The sequence below is a fragment of the Aspergillus homomorphus genome, assembly GCF_003184865.1.
Source record: "Aspergillus homomorphus CBS 101889 unplaced genomic scaffold BO97scaffold_4, whole genome shotgun sequence".
Classification (NCBI taxonomy): domain Eukaryota; kingdom Fungi; phylum Ascomycota; class Eurotiomycetes; order Eurotiales; family Aspergillaceae; genus Aspergillus; species Aspergillus homomorphus.
In genome coordinates, this window is record NW_020291890.1 from 985,807 (window position 1) to 1,000,905 (window position 15,099).

At 52.4% G+C, this 15,099-nt stretch overlaps 6 protein-coding genes across 6 annotated transcripts; 3 read left to right on the forward strand and 3 right to left on the reverse strand.

Annotated features, from left to right (window-relative positions):
- The first annotated feature begins 802 nt into the window (after window positions 1-802).
- Window positions 803-3,160, forward strand: BO97DRAFT_403229 (alpha methylacyl-CoA racemase). Its single transcript, XM_025694689.1, has 6 exons — window positions 803-1,116; window positions 1,183-1,391; window positions 1,456-2,165; window positions 2,235-2,317; window positions 2,375-2,453; window positions 2,514-3,160. The coding sequence occupies exons 1-6, from the start codon at window positions 845-847 to the stop codon at window positions 2,871-2,873; spliced, it is 1,713 nt and encodes a 570-aa protein (XP_025555224.1). The 5' UTR covers window positions 803-844; the 3' UTR covers window positions 2,874-3,160.
- BO97DRAFT_440635 (DUF1772 domain-containing protein) lies at window positions 2,961-4,251 on the reverse strand. Its single transcript, XM_025698097.1, has 2 exons — window positions 3,915-4,251; window positions 2,961-3,829 (listed from the first exon to the last, which is right to left on the reverse strand). The coding sequence occupies exons 1-2, from the start codon at window positions 3,991-3,993 to the stop codon at window positions 3,372-3,374; spliced, it is 537 nt and encodes a 178-aa protein (XP_025555225.1). The 5' UTR covers window positions 3,994-4,251; the 3' UTR covers window positions 2,961-3,371.
- Window positions 4,252-5,908: 1,657 nt separating this feature from the next.
- BO97DRAFT_180832 (uncharacterized protein) lies at window positions 5,909-6,561 on the reverse strand. The gene is made up of 2 exons (XM_025690389.1): window positions 6,130-6,561; window positions 5,909-6,079 (listed from the first exon to the last, which is right to left on the reverse strand). The coding sequence occupies exons 1-2, from the start codon at window positions 6,442-6,444 to the stop codon at window positions 5,951-5,953; spliced, it is 444 nt and encodes a 147-aa protein (XP_025555226.1). The 5' UTR covers window positions 6,445-6,561; the 3' UTR covers window positions 5,909-5,950.
- BO97DRAFT_403232 (uncharacterized protein) lies at window positions 6,358-7,715 on the forward strand. Its single transcript, XM_025694690.1, has 2 exons — window positions 6,358-6,495; window positions 6,567-7,715. The coding sequence occupies exons 1-2, from the start codon at window positions 6,446-6,448 to the stop codon at window positions 7,567-7,569; spliced, it is 1,053 nt and encodes a 350-aa protein (XP_025555227.1). The 5' UTR covers window positions 6,358-6,445; the 3' UTR covers window positions 7,570-7,715.
- Window positions 7,716-8,270: 555 nt separating this feature from the next.
- On the reverse strand, window positions 8,271-10,187 carry BO97DRAFT_431800 (flavin-containing monooxygenase; the record flags this gene model as incomplete). Its single annotated transcript, XM_025697505.1, has 2 exons — window positions 8,271-9,511; window positions 9,572-10,187. The coding sequence occupies 2 exons, from the start codon at window positions 10,185-10,187 to the stop codon at window positions 8,271-8,273; spliced, it is 1,857 nt and encodes a 618-aa protein (XP_025555228.1).
- A 2,127-nt stretch (window positions 10,188-12,314) lies between these two features.
- Window positions 12,315-13,883, forward strand: BO97DRAFT_475624 (feruloyl esterase B precursor; the record flags this gene model as incomplete). The annotated part of the gene is made up of 1 exon (XM_025700424.1): window positions 12,315-13,883. One exon carries the CDS (start codon window positions 12,315-12,317, stop codon window positions 13,881-13,883), a length of 1,569 nt encoding a protein of 522 aa, XP_025555229.1.
- Between the last annotated feature and the right edge of the window lie 1,216 nt (window positions 13,884-15,099).

The window sequence follows — 15,099 nt, forward strand, 5'->3', positions numbered from 1 at the left end:
CTACCTTCCACCTTATCGCAATTGTTCGGCGGGCTCTGCACAAGTGCTGGAAGTTCATGCGACCACGTAACACAACTGCTTGAAGAGAATGGGTGGTTTGTCATCACAATGTGCCTCAAGTTCAGCCAATTCATTGACATGTTGCTCATCAATTCTGCAGATCCCACAACCATATTGCCCTCTAATTGGAAGCCGTTCTGTCCAATATCCTGAGCTTCATCTTGCTACCTATAAAGAGCTTCGGTCATAAAATATCGCAGACAAAACACTAAAACTGGTCATGATGGTTCAATGATGAGACCTGAGCTGTAGATCATTGCTTGCAAAAAGCACCTCGGAGGAAGCGAATGCAACTTACTCAGATCCTGCACAAACGTCGACATTGATTTCCATAGCCCAGCCATGCTGTGCAATATCAGTGCTTAATAATTCTCAACTCCTTTGTGCATTTTTCGTCACAAGTTGCCCGAGGCACCGTTTGGGATGATGTGCAGCCAAAATCTTTCAGTCATCGTCCAACAAGCCACTGCGGGGAAGACCGGCTATTTGCGGGGTTGTTCTTGTCCTTGTAGGACAAGAGTCATGACCTCAGGAAGAGTCAGCGCTGAATCATTGCTTTTCCCCGGGTTCCAATCAGATGAAACACGGAGTGTTTGGAACCCCCGGCAACTTTACCAAGTAGAGCTGGAGGGGAAGCCGAACTGCCGCTTATATCGCATAGAGCATGCATAAGCTTAGCTTCATAAACCCCGCTCGCTTGAGACAAGCAGCTGTCATATCTTTGCCCCTTGAGCATCCAAAGATTCAATAAATATCGAGTCGAGCTTTTCTTGAATCAAACAAGATGGCCCTTGAAGAATATTCGCTTCCCAATGAAGCGGCTGAACTGCTACGCAAAGGCATCCTGCAAAACCCTCTGCTGGCTTCGAATGTCCCTGCAGATGGCAACACCCTGGCTGCGTTCGTGGAATTCTCTGGAAACGCAAAGCCCAGCATCCCGGTGAACTGGCGCTTTGCGGAGAGTATCTCCGCCCTTAAAGGCCTAGAAGCTCTCTGGCTGAACGCTTTGCTGAGATCGAAATATAACCGCGAGCCTGTGCATGTCCAAATCGATACGTGAGGGTCCTTTATGTGTCTCTGTTTCCCAGCCCATACAGATCACTACTAAGCAAGACGAGGCAGCGACCATGCGACCCTTTTTATCATGTCCACCCTCTTACTTGATGTGGTTGATGACCAAGGCCTGACACTTGGTGCCTCTTCGGGTCCAATACAGCGCCTGATGAAGATTTTCCCAGCTCCTGGCGAAGATCCCGAACAGGGTAGTCTATATCGTGCGGCGCTCACCAACATCTACAAGACCAAGGACGCTCGGTTCTACCACGTTCACGGTAAGCTTGTCCTAGACAAATGAGTGAACGTCGGGCGGGCTAAAGCATTGTCATTGTAATGCAGGCAGCCTAGATGCAACCCCTTCACTGACCGCATTAAACCTCCCTCTGGAGTACGATGCGCCCTCAACACTAGATGCAATCGAATTGATTCAACACCGCGTGTCAGAGTTTGACTCTCAAGAGCTCGACGCATTGATGAACGAGAAATTCCGCCAAGCCGGGACAATCTGCTACACGACGGACGAATACATGAATACTGATCATGGGAGACAAAACGCGGATGCCGGTCTGTACGAGCTTCAGCATATTTCCAGCGAAGCCCAGAAGCCGGTTTGGTGGAACAGCACCCCTGACACCGGGGTTGCTCGCCCGCTTGCAGGTCTTAAGGTAGTGGATCTGACACGCGTGATTGCTGGTCCCTCCATTGCACGGGGACTAGCAGAGCATGGCGCCAGCGTTATGCGCGTGACTGGCCCCGGGGTTCTTGACGCTTACGCACTTCATGCGGACCTGAACTGGGGGAAGTGGAACTGCTCGATCGATCTGAAAACAGAGCGAGGGAAAGAGGAGCTACGCCAGCTGATTCGCGGCGCAGACATCGTCCTTGATGGGTATCGGCCAGGTGTGATGGAGAAGCTTGGGTTTGGAAGGGAGGCCGTCCTGGAAATTGTGAAAGACAGACCCTTCGGATTGATCTATGCTCGTGAAAACTGCTATGGCTGGCACGGGCCCTGGAAAGGCAGAAGTGGGTGGCAACAAATCAGTGATGCGGTATGTTTCCCTGTCCTTGATCCATGTTCGAAGATAACAAGCTAAAAAAGTCGTTCTGTGGCTGAGCAGGTATGCGGTGTCTCTTATCAGTATGGAAGGGCAACAGGCCACGATGAGCCCGTCACTCCGATATTCCCAAATTCTGACTACTGGTGGGTGCTTCTAATGTTGTTTGTGACTGAACCACGGAGTATTTAACTCGTTTTTAGTACCGGTGTCGCTGGGCTCTGTGGCATCATCGATGCTATCATCCAGAGGGCCGAACGAGGGGGCTCCTTCTATGTCGATGTAAGTCCGCAGCCAGTCTCATTCCAAATAACCAGGACAGCCCAGGCTAACATCGTTGAGACGGCGCTTAACTACTATTCACAATGGCTAGTGAATTCTGTTGGAGAGTATCCAAAAGAGGTCTGGGAAGAGGTATGGCAGAGACACGGTCGGCTGTCATTCCGCCACTACGACAATATGCCTGCGACGATCCCGGCTGTCATGAATTCACTCTCGACCAACTGCGCACCACAGCTGTTCCAGCCTCGCTTCTTCGAGGTTCGCTATTCGGCTGCCGTGGATCGCCATTTCAAGTCTGTGCGGCCTATTCTCACATTCCCTGGCAGCGAAGTGACCCCCAAGTTTAATGTGGGCACCCGGAGCAACGGGCACGATGCTGCCCGTTGGCCAGATGACCTTCGCCAGGAGATCATTGCTTAAGGCTGGCGATAATTGCCATGCGGTCTGGTTGCACTGGCGTCGAGATAATGAGAAGCTTCCAAGGCCAAGCGTCGTAGATGTCCTGTAGAAACTAGTATGACTGAGAGACCAAGGATTGGAAATTCTTTTCTCAAGAAGGCAGGATCTCATTCATGACATGACAAGAAGAACCAGAATGCAATCTCGGATCACATTCTCAGAATCTCCGCAAGGCCTGGGCAACCTTGATCAGAGGCATTATGTGCTCTGCACATTTTCATAAACCTTAAATTGTCCAAATAAGGCAACGAGGCACTAAGCATGAGAAGCTCATCGGGTGCTGCGATAAGCGAGATTGTACTAAACTCTTATCACAAAGCTTATCAGTCTGCCTCTAGCAAAAGTAATGCCGCATTTCTCGAACAACCAAATGCGATCTAACTCCAAATAATTATAACAAATGCACATTTAACCGGTTACATCCCAGTCCACAATCCCAATGCCACCCAAAGACAGTAATCAAGCAAAAACACCCAAACCCACCAACCCACCCAGCAGAGGGAACAGCGACCGGGCGGCATTCAGCCACGTCCACTTCCACAGCAAGCCCTCGACCTCGGCGTCGGCGTCGGCGGTCCACTCAGACTCGTGGCGTGCCCACTGCGTCAAGCGGTCATTGGTCTTCTTCATGAACGTCAGCGTGAACGGCACGATGCCCAGCACCAGCGCCGCGGCGGCGCAGTAGACCTTGGAGCTGTGGCGGGCGGTGATCAGGCTCAGCGGGGTGCTCTCGCGCACGCCCCACGCCAGGTACAGAAAGGTGGAGGCGGTGCTGAGGGCGATGAGTGGCGCGCGCTGGGCGCCGTACGTGTAGATGGTGCGCCATTGCTTGACGGTGGTCGAGAGCGGGATCTTTTCCCTGTGGTGCGCTTCGATCAATGGCGGAATCCCCATCAGGCTGAGGGAGAAGATGTTTCCTGGGTTGCGCCTCTGGGTTAGTTGTCTGGGTTGTGACGGTGTGTGGTTCTTCTGTTTGCGGGGAGAGGGAGGGAGCGAAAGTACCGGATAGCCAGGCTGCGCCAGTTAGGCCTACAGCTTGGGCGATTGCGAAGCTTGAGGTTGAAGGAGTGATTGTACTCATTGTGTCTGCGGGCTGTGTAACTCTGTGCTTTGAAAATGGTTTTTATGCAAAAAGGGATTGGGGCTTTGGGATAGAGGCTGACTGCGCAAGAGGAGGAATCCCTCTCTTTATAGCTGACATGCGGCGGTGGTCCATGACGACACGCGCGAACCTTATGATCCGACAGAAATAAAAAGCTTGTCCTGTAAAGGTGGGCCCATGAATTATCAGGAGCGCCATCATGACTCTCTGCAGCTCCTGCAAGGAACTCTGAGGAATGTGATTGAGTGGAAGGGGGATTCGTGGGTTGCTGGGAGGATTTAGCTTGCGCCGGCGTGGCTGACTCGGGTTTTGCGGGCTTTGGAGCGGGTTTTGCATTGTCCGACTGCGTTGAGGAAGGATTGGGAGATTTGTCGGTAAAATGGTTTGCTGATGAGGTGCCTGCCAATATAGTCTCTTGCGAGTAGAATTGGCTACGGTCGCATCTATGAATGAGTAGTTCCAGTAGGCGGGACATGGGGCTTTTTCACATCGCCCGCGGCTTCGTTCGGTTTAACCTTAACAAGGTTACAATAAGCTCCTTTCCTCGTCTCCACTTTGGCAGGCCCAGCTTGCTTGCTCTTTCTTCACGACCAGACAACTCTCGAGGCTTTAGCTCTAGGCCAATGCTAGTTCGCATGCCTGGTTGAACTTGAATATCATAAGTTCGCCGCTTCCTGTCTGGGAGCACGGCTAATGATGCAAAGACGCGTTGACGCGCGTTTCAGACACCCTTTCACAGACTATTCGCACCATTGATAAATTATCTCATCGGTACCTTATATCAAATAAGAATATAATGCAGTGGTCGTCCTATTCAATGGCCCCGCATTTTCGAGGAGCACGCTTTGGCTGTGATGGGCCCTGCACGCAGCTGCACTTATAAACTTGACTTGAAGGTCGGATATGCGGAGACAGCGACCTGTCACTTGCAGGTGCACCTTTATAGCAGGTGCGGAGGACAGATAAACCCACCGCCATGACTCTGACAGACGGATCATCATGCAAGGATGCGCAACAGAAAAGTCACGCAACAATCTCTCAACCTCCTCCCCTCGTTGACCTCAATGACAACATTGGGGTAAGTATGGCTCTCTCTTCTATTATCCTACTCACCCACCTTTCTTCGAACATCACCTAACTCAACTCGCCAATCGAGCTCTCCTGAGGTAGCGACACGCCGATATGCTCTTCTTTCGCTCCGAAGCAGCCACTGTGTCACCTACGGTTCAGGTGCAAGGTTTCCCCAAGAATCCAAGCGCGATCACCGTACAAGCTTATCCTCGCAGCTCTCTTTCATTCAAGTTCCGCAAGACACCGACACGCTTGTCATCCAGAATGACGCTCCCTCGGACAAGGAGTGAGCCATTTCAGGCACACCCTTCTCCGCGTCCGCAATTTAGAGATCCACATCGGCAACCTTGAAGAACGGAAATATGAACGACAAATACATTCCTTCTCACTGGTCCACCTCTCGACTTCTAATAAGTTCCCCAGAGAAGCCCTCACTCGAACCCCACGCGTCCACAAAGATCGAGTCTCGCATCTGATGATTATCTTTCATAAAAGCGGGATACTGAAGGGTAGCCTCGGAGGAAGCGGGCTGAACTTCCCGAAAGAATTGCGCGTTGCAGCGAATGCCACGGTTGGGCGACTCTGCGCCATTGCTAGGCGGCGAGAGGCCACTTTGTACAGGAGATGCAGGATTGGGAGAGGGTTCGGGAGTGAGTTCCAGTTGCCGACGAGACTGCAGGATTCAGGGGCGGTGCAATCGCTCTCGGTTGTGCTTATACTTGCTTATGCTGTTAGGAGCGTTGAGGGGAATTTAAGATTAAAGATCCGGGTGGTGGAATAAAACCCCACTCTTGATTAATCGCACTCCGACTGTCAGGGTTTGGGAGCCTAGGGATCAGTAAATGGATACCGTACTCGTATAAACCTAAGTTTGTTTGTTCCTGACAAGAACCGATGGAACGGAGCAGGCAACGGCTCGGTCGTATCCGTATCCCGATACCAAAATGGTCAGGCCGGCAGCGGGGCTTACGATCTCCGATTCAGCCCAGCCAAGCTAAATGTGTTAGTTCCTCTGCTCTGTAACTCTTGTTGGTACTCCAGTACGTAAGAACAGCCCCCCAAAAAAAGAAACCCGGCTCTTGGCTGGTCCATCTGGACCAGGTTAGGGGAGAAGGAAGAAAGAAGCCTCGCACGAACAGTTGCAGGATTGTTGCTGCAGTCGGTAAAGCAGCCCCGGCCGCGCAATGACCGTGCGGCGCAGGGCTGATGGTACGAATACGATGACGGCAGCGACGCTGAATGTTCATGGGGTTTAAATACTCCCAGTGTGCTCTTCAGAGTACAGAGACAGATCTTGCCGATAACAACTCGCAAAGTAGCTGTGATTTTTGAGTGGCTTTGATAAGTCAGAACAATCATGATGAGTTTACCGGACAGCGACACGGAGAGCACTGTGTCCAGCCAAACCAGGTACTAATTGACTTGTTCATCATCATCCATGATGTCGAGAACCACTTCTCTGATCGATCTTAATGATACAGACCTACCACTGCAACCACTCCTAAAACACATCATCAGCTCTTTCCCTTCGCCTACCCACCTTCCAAGTCGACATCTTGTATCCGATTCACCTCGCGTCTCCTCGTCCAAATCCAACAACTCATCTCCTCTTCGCGGGCCCTCCCCATACTCGAGATCTACCGGCCCTCCAGCTTTAGCAAGTCTATCCCAGGCTGTCCTAACAAACTGCACGGCCAAGACCTCTACGTTGTACAAAGCGACTCCTATCAGAAAAGCCCCGCTACGTCTTTGACTTCCAACAACAAGAACAATGCCGACAATCCAGTGGTAGGAGTGATATACACCAACTACAACCACCCCTGCAGCAACACTAGCGCCGGCGCGACTACTAGCAGCAGCTCCACCGACACCAAATCCCAACAACCCTCATCATCATCATCATCATTAGCAACAACACCATCATCCATCAACAACGCAATCCACCTCCCTCAATTCCAAATCACCTTCCTCGCCTCCCGCACCGCCCGCGGCGGTTACATCTTCCAACTCCTCCCCACATCATCACCATCAACGTCAACCTCATCGACATCCACCCGACTCACCCTCGAACTCGCCAAGAAAAAGCCCAAGCGCAAACCCCCGCCAAGATCCCCTGACACCGATCGGTCCTCGGCGTCTAACAGCCCCGACGGCGACGAAGACAAGAACAAAAACAACGGCAACAAGGCGCCGTCGGATCACAAAGCACCAGAAGAACCGGCGAGTTTCCTACTCGGCATCCGAGGCAGTGTCGATCCCACTACAACCCCAGAATCCACACCACCGCGCTCCCGCCCGTGGCTGGCCGGTGTATCGCACAAGGGCATTAAGGTTCTTCTCGGTGGGGAGCAGCAGGAGCAGCAGCGGCATCGACTGCTGGCCGAGGTTGGAGCAGACTCCAGCGCCGGAGCTGGCACAGATGTCCTCTACACGATTGTTTTGATGTTGGGGGTTTATGCTGGTCGGATGGAGGGGTGGTTTTGATTTTTTTTTTCTTTCGTTCTTTCGCTTTTTGAAAAAAATTTCAGGTCGTCTTCACATACTTTCTGGGATGTATGGTGAATTTACTTCAGTTAACTAACTACTTAGCTTGGTGTTTTTGTCAGGATTAGCAATCTCAGGGAAAGAGGATTTTATGATATCCAATTTGATTAGTAGTTTTACTGGGAAGCTTGGCGTTTTTCGTTTTCGTTTAAACTTTTTCTGGTGTTCTGGGCCACCCCCTTCCTACCCTCCCCCCACCCCAACCTCTCCGTAACGTAACGCCGGTTTCTCCGTCTCCGGAATCCGTTGCTCTTCCGCTTAGTTTGCATATTTGTCTGTGTCTCGGGGCCGAGGGTGTGTTGAGAGATTTACATACTTCTTTTCTTTTGTGTGTTGTGGTGCATTTACATTATACACATTGACTCTTAATTCAAGCATAAACGAGCTTAGAGTTAAGGACAGAGTATGGTCCGATCGATGGTCTGCAGACTGTCCAGCTCGCGGGCTATGAGGAGTTGAGGGATTTACATTTACATAACGTTCGTTTATGCCTCACTATGCGTCGACATGCATTACATTACTCACATGAATTTGATGATTTCATCCGAGTATGAGGTCAAGAATACAATGGGGCCCATCAATCATAATGCATTCTATCTTACTTGGGAAAGGGATGAGAAAGGGGTTCAACCCCGGCATCCTCACTTCGCGATCCCCTCTTCCAACGCCTTGATCTGTAGCGCCAACGTCCGCGAATAATACCGACACAACGCAAGATTCCCGCCCATAAACCAGAGACCCGGGTGGCCGCTGCGGCGCCAGATGGTCCGCATCTCGCCCTCGGCATCCATGCCCCAGATATCGCCGACGCGGTCGGCGACGGCGTCACCGAAGATGGGGCGGGCCTGGGTCCGCATATTCTGGTAGCCTGTGGCGAGGACGATCTCGTCGGCGGGGAGCTCGGAGCCGTCGGCGAAACGCAGGCCGTGCGGTAGGATCTCGGCAATCTCCTGGCCGTGCTTGACCTTGATTTTGCCGTCGGCGATGAGCTGGCTGGCACCGACATCAATGTAGTAGCCGCCGCCGCGCTGGAAGTACTTCATGATCAGGCCGGCGCCTGCGGGCCCGTTGTCGACCTTGAAGCCGGCGCGGTCGAGGCCGTCGAGCACGGCGCGGTCGTGATGGTTCTGCGCGCGCGTGATCTTGACTTGCTGCGCTTTAAGAACCTCCCAGGGCAGACTCCAGAGGTAGAGCTCGGCGTCCTCGGTTGGTGGGCTGTCCTCGTCGAAGAGGCCCTTCAGGCCGATGTCAGTGATCGAGGCGGACGAGATCACGCACGTCGAGCTGCGTTGCACGATCGTCACGTCGTACCCCTTCTCGTAGTAGTCTTGCGCGATGTCGTGGCCCGAGTTGCAGGCGCCTACCACCACGGCTTTTTTGGCTTGCGGTCGCGCGAGGTCGCTGACTCCGGGGAACTCGCTGCTGTGGCAAAGACGATCGCCCTTGAAGCTCTCCAGGCCCTTGAATCTGGGCATCTCCTTCTTACCGGAGTGGCCGGTCGCTTGGATCACGTGGCGCGGTTTCAGGGTGCGGGTCTCAATGCTTCCGTCCTCCTTGCGGCGCTGCAGGTCAATGGTCCAGACATTCTCGGCCTCGTTCCACGATGTGGATTGGACGCTGGTCCGGGTCCAGACGTTGAGCTCCAGGAGCTTGACGTAGCACTCGAAGAACTCCGCCAGTTTGTCCTTGGGCGTGAAGACCGGCCAGTTGGGCGGGAATGGCACGTATGGGAGATGGTCCATCCACACCGGGTCGTGGAGCACCAGCTGATGGTATCGCTTGCGCCAGTTGTCTCCGACACGCTCCTCTTCGTCGATAATCAGGCTGTCGATGTCGAGCATTTTCAGACGGGCGGCCACGCTGAGGCCCGCTTGTCCGGCACCTGGCAATTGAACGTATTAGTAGCTTGATCACACCTGAAGGTCAGCATGCTGATGCTTACCGATGATCAAAACCGGCGGAGGGTTGCCCTCCAGGTTACTCTCTGCGTTTCGCCGGTCCTGCCAGTTCTTTCTGTCCTTGTTCTCGCCATGCTGCACTCCCAGCGGCCGACGATGGCCTACTCTCTCTTCGTAACCAACCAAGTTCTGAAGGGATGTGAAGAAGGTGAAGATCTTCCATTCACTGTTGACTTCGGCAACGCGTACGACCCCCGTTCCGCTGATGACAGGGCTGGAAACTTTGATGAAGAACTCGACGCCCTTGACGTCGCCGAACGCGTCGATTGGGCCCACGTGAGGTGTGCGCAGCCCGGTCGATCGATCAATATCGATTTTGGTGGGCAATTGTGCGGATTTGAGGAGGGCCTGGATCTGGTCACGACCTTTGGCGGTACGGTAGTCCCACGTCAGACAGAGATGGTCACGCCAGTACCCATCTTCCAGGAAGAGACCGCTGATAGCCTCAAAGTCCCTTTGGCTCAGCGCCGTGTTGATCTTATCCACCAGCTGCGAGGCAACACTTTCGGGGTCGACATTGGTGGATGTGAGGGTCGGAGGAAATTGTGCTACCGGGATGTCAACCGAACCCGGCAGATACTGGGCAGAGGTGACGGCCATGATGAATTGAGTGAGTTTCTGCTGATGCACTGGGAGAGGAGAACTCAAAGCTTCGTAGGGAAAAGGCGGGGGAGTCACCAAGTGGCTTTCTCCGGTGTCGGGGAGGACGAAGGGGAGGAAAGCCAGTTTTATCAGTGACCAAATTGCTGAACCCCGCTTTGAAGGACCGATGCGCTCCCCGATGCTGAATTCCAGCTCTTCTGAGCCACTAGCTCTGCAGAGCTGGAAATGGTGCAAGTCCCGCCCCGACAGCTGGCAGTCGAGGTCACACTAAGCTGTACTTTGGGCTCATCTTAGAGGTCGAGATGACAGCGACTGACCCCCACGGTCCCACCACCTTGCCGATCTTTGACATGGGGAAGAAATGGAAGACTCGCCTTGCTTGGTGCGGGGGTCTTTTGCATTCATTGTGTCTCGGGGAAAGCTGCATTCACGATGTTAACCTCGGGTAACAACAATCGAGTTGTTGCGGATGATGAAATAATGGCTGCAGAAGTCTCTCGATCGCGCTAAAAGTTCCTCATGCTGACCATGAACGAACCAATCGCTACCACCAGGCTAAACCTTAGCTAAGTAGCGTCGCCGCTTCTGTGACGACCAAATTGGCTAACTCAGAATACTGGATTAGTCGGTTCGAAAGAGAAGACGACGGTGAAAAAACACAAATAACCGGAGTGAACAAGAAGAAAAGGGGGAAAAAAGGCTACACTCCCACATGCAGTTTCGAACCGCGCACCAAATGATCTCGTGTCATGTGATCTTCTACCCGAGCCAATGGGAAGTTTTCCGCGGCAGAATTAAGGTCCGGGCCAGTCAGTTGATAAGACTACGGAATACTCATCGACCGTGGAGTCCACCAGCTCAGCTTTCATTCCAAAACTACACAGATCCACCTCCTAATCATGTGCGAAATCAATCTGCATCCGATGGCACAGTCTGGGTCTCTGAAACAAAACAATTCATCGGTCGGGTGCCGAGAAGAGGAATTGCACAACTGATCCATGATCCGATCCACCTCTCCACCGAAGGGAATGCAGATCCCTCACCAAGTCCTGCTCACCGCGGAACAGCTCTCAAGAATTGGGCATGCGAAGAACATGTGTTGCCGTGTCACTGACATACTGCACACTATGCGGATCCTCGACTCAGGAATCATTTTCCGTCCCTGCCGAGCAAAGCTTAAGCGCACACCATAAAGTAGGAATCGACAATGTCGACACATGGGCATCCCGACATAATGGTTCATCCAGCAGGTTAGTCCATCTTGTGTCGATGGCGATATGACCTTGCTTTGTAGCCAAGCTTCAGAGCTAGTCTGGCGGGCCCTGGAACTATAACCAAATTGGCCTGCCCTGACTCAGGGGCCTTTATCTTCATCCTAGGTCACTCTATGTTTGTCAGCGACCAAAAGCGCACCCAGGAAAAAACCCAAGAACAATGTCATGCAATTTCCGATCCCCAAGTCCTCCGACCAGCTATCTCGTCCTGAGGCTACACCGTTCGCATATTACCTTGGAGTTCTCATTGCGAACACGAGATCTACTTTTGACCGACACTGCTACAACGCAGCTCGCCTTGGCTATCTATCCCCTTTACACGATTGCCCCCCCGACACTCGGAACCCTAGGCGCAACCTCGCAGAACCTTTCCTCGACGATTTTAATAATTCACCTACTTTAGTATATCATCAAAGCCACCCGTGGCCCTGTTCCTTGTTTGGAATTACGATCCCCGGCATCTCTTAGCGGGCCCCATTGCCATCTGCTCCAGTGGGTCCGATTAGCTCCACTGACGAACTCCCGATCGAGTTGCCGCACATGCCGATCTATACCCTGAGTTCCTCCCCAGCTAGAAATTGCCTAAATAGAGAGCGTATCAAACCGCACTCCGCTTATCCGCGCCATGGCACGGAGACTGGCGTCTGCGGATACTTTTCCTGACGACTCTGTTATTGCACGAATAGACGGCGTGTGATGCCGCTGATCAACCAAAATGCCTCCCTAGGTTTCCGCGCGGGCTTAAGCCAAGCAGAAACCCCTTACCCCCAGGCCCAGTATAAAGCACCGCTGTTGTCGCAGCTGATGGAACAAACTGGTCTTGATCGCAAGTTAGCTTCCGTCCCTCAAGATGGTTCTGCCTGGGCTACAATATTCAGCCTCGGCTGTCGTTGCGACTGTCCTTCTCGCTGCCTCTGCAGTAAGTGCGGGGAACTGCTCAACAGCCGGCATCGCCCACCCCTCAATCCCTGATGGGCAGCTTTTGCACCTATCTGCTATTCCTGTCCCCAACTACCGCAATGACAACACTACTTTGAGCTTTTGCAATGTGACTGTTACGTATACGCATCCCGGAAAGAATGACGCCATTCATACCACCATTTGGCTCCCTCTATCGAGCTGGAATGGCCGGCTTCAGGGCTCTGGTGGCGGAGGTTACGCAATGCGTCACGACGGTTCGGTGCTGGCAGAAGCCGTGGCATTGAACTACTCAGTCGTAGCCACAGATGGTGGCCACAATCTGGTCTCCCAGAATTCAGTCGCCTGGTCCCTTGATGCATCGGATCATATCAACATGGCCCTTCTGGATGACTTCGCCTATGTTGCTCTCAACGACGCGGCCCTGATCGGCAAGCAAATTAGCCACAGCTTCTATGGCTACGGGCCTGACCACTCCTACTGGAACGGTTGCTCCACTGGTGGCAGGCAGGGACTGATGCTTGCACAGCGGTATCCTACGGCCTACAATGGCATCATGGCTGCGTCCCCAGCCATCAACTGGCCTACCTTCCTTGTCGCCGAATACTGGCCGCAGTTTGTCATGAACCAGCTTCAGACCTATCCCCCGACGTGCATGACGGATGCCATCACGGCAGCCGCTGTCGAGGCCTGCGATGGCCTTGACGGCGTCACTGATAGCGTGATTTCTGCTCTTGACCTCTGCAACTTCGATTCTCTCACCTTGGTCAACCAAACAATCTCGTGCAATGGTACCAACCTGAGAATTACCGAGTCAGCCGCTTTGACAGTCAATTTGATCTGGCAAGGCATGCGTTCCTCCAATGGAACAATCCAATGGTATGGTCTCGAGCGAGGCGCCCCGCTCTCTGTGGGCAGCGGTAGCCTCGCCCAAACCATCTGCAATTCCCCTACAGATTGCACGGGTTCTCCTTTCGCGATCTCCTCTGACTGGATACGCCGCTATGTCCTCCAAGATCCTTCCTTCGACCTCACCACTCTCGATCACACCGACCTAGATACTATCCTGTCACGGTCGATCGCGGAATTCAACTCTATCATAGGAACGGACGACCCCGACCTGTCCAGCTTCAAATTGGCCGGCGGAAAGATGATCACCTGGCATGGTCTAGCTGACCCCTTGATCTTCCCCAAGGGAACGGAGCACTATTACCGCCAAGTGCAGGAGCTCGACCCTGCCGTGCGGGACTTTTATCGCTTTTTCCCTGCGCCTGGTGTTGAGCACTGCGAGGGCGGGAACGGGCCGGTACCGGTTGATCCGTTGTCTCAAGTTGTTGAGTGGGTGGAGAAGGGTGTGGCTCCGGAGACTCTGCCTGCGCAGGCTGCGGATGGTCGGACGAGGTCATTGTGTCCTTGGCCGCTTGTTTCAGTGTATAAGGGCGGTGACGTGATGGACGCGAACTCGTATACTTGTGAGGGAAAGCAGAGGAATTGGTTTTGAGTAGTGTCTAGTGACTAATATACACAATTCTTTCTTCTTTTCGTACGGCTCTCATTCTTGAGCATTTTTTTGCTAAAATCGCAAAAGCATTCCTAGTGATTTGGCCAGAAGTGGGACTAGATCGTGATCTTCAACTCAGGTAACGAAATGGTTGGGATGATCGCTATACTGTTATAGGCTATTTACAGTATCCTGGGCTGCTCCGTCATCGCTATCAATTGACTACATCATAACCCAGAGCCGAGCACGGAGCGTTCAGAAGTATACGCTTCGAGAAAGAGACACCACCGTGTCGAAATCCGATTTAAAAGTTCTTTCGTCGAAAAGAGACATGCTATACAAGAGGGAGGCCTTGTGTTTATCAAGTCACTTATTTGATTCAGAGGACATCCTTGTCCTGAGATTCGTCTACAGCTACAGCCAGGCAAAACGCCCATTATTCCCCGGCGGAGGGGTTACTTCACCTAGAAGGAGAGTACCGGAAGATAGTACAGACGCGATTTTTGTTCCATGAAGATAAGAAGTGGTTCCGACTGATGGGCTTTATCTGACTCCCAGCTTCACCTTCTGGGTAGCGGCAGGTTGACTTCAAGTTGGTTTCTTTACTACGGCCAGGTGAGAGTCAACTGCCAATCTGATAACAGCGGAATCAGATTGGATCGACTGTTCTCAATTCATACTGTTCTTTATGACTACATGTCAAGGTCATATACAAACTAAGTAAGAATTGGAATTTTCCACGTAGATATGATGATACTGTTTGCTCTTGCCCTTATAACCCGCCATCCGGTAGTTCTATCAAACTGTGCCGCAACTGCGCAGACATATCGATGGAGAATTCTAGGCGGAGTAACGCCCCAGCCGTTATGAACCTAGATACCGACAGGTTATATGGATACTCTGGGCAGACGGCCCTATAATCAAAATTCTCCCACTTCCCATCCAAGAATCCCGCGAGAACACCGAGCCCGGATCACCAGACCCAACCGGGGGACCATGCACGATGGGTTCCTGTACCTAATGATTCTCAGGAACGAAATAGCCAAAGTTGCATGATCGAGTAGTGAGTACGGTATGCGTAAATGATATTGTTTCCCAAAGCGAGGTAGAACAAGGTTTCTAGTTCATATACTATTGTCATCAGCACTTCTTAAACATCAGCATCTGTTTAGTTCATAATGATATTTAACAAGTTCACACTTACTGCATAGGTATA

Bases quoted from the DNA above. Each gene is read 5' to 3' on its own strand.
- BO97DRAFT_403229 (XM_025694689.1), top strand. From the start codon at position 845: ATGGCCCTTGAAGAATATTCGCTTCCCAATGAAGCGGCTGAACTGCTA. The intron at 1,117-1,182 runs GTGAGGGTCCTT...AAGACGAGGCAG, and splicing joins GTGCATGTCCAAATCGATAC to CGACCATGCGACCCTTTTTA. The intron at 2,318-2,374 runs GTGGGTGCTTCT...ACTCGTTTTTAG, and splicing joins TTCCCAAATTCTGACTACTG to TACCGGTGTCGCTGGGCTCT.
- BO97DRAFT_440635 (XM_025698097.1), bottom strand. From the start codon at position 3,993: ATGAGTACAATCACTCCTTCAACCTCAAGCTTCGCAATCGCCCAAGCT. The intron at 3,830-3,914 runs GTACTTTCGCTC...GGCGCAACCCAG, and splicing joins TGGCGCAGCCTGGCTATCCG to GAAACATCTTCTCCCTCAGC.
- BO97DRAFT_180832 (XM_025690389.1), bottom strand. From the start codon at position 6,444: ATGATTGTTCTGACTTATCAAAGCCACTCAAAAATCACAGCTACTTTG. The intron at 6,080-6,129 runs GTACTGGAGTAC...TAACACATTTAG, and splicing joins TTTTGGGGGGCTGTTCTTAC to CTTGGCTGGGCTGAATCGGA.
- BO97DRAFT_403232 (XM_025694690.1), top strand. From the start codon at position 6,446: ATGAGTTTACCGGACAGCGACACGGAGAGCACTGTGTCCAGCCAAACC. The intron at 6,496-6,566 runs GTACTAATTGAC...TTAATGATACAG, and splicing joins ACTGTGTCCAGCCAAACCAG to ACCTACCACTGCAACCACTC.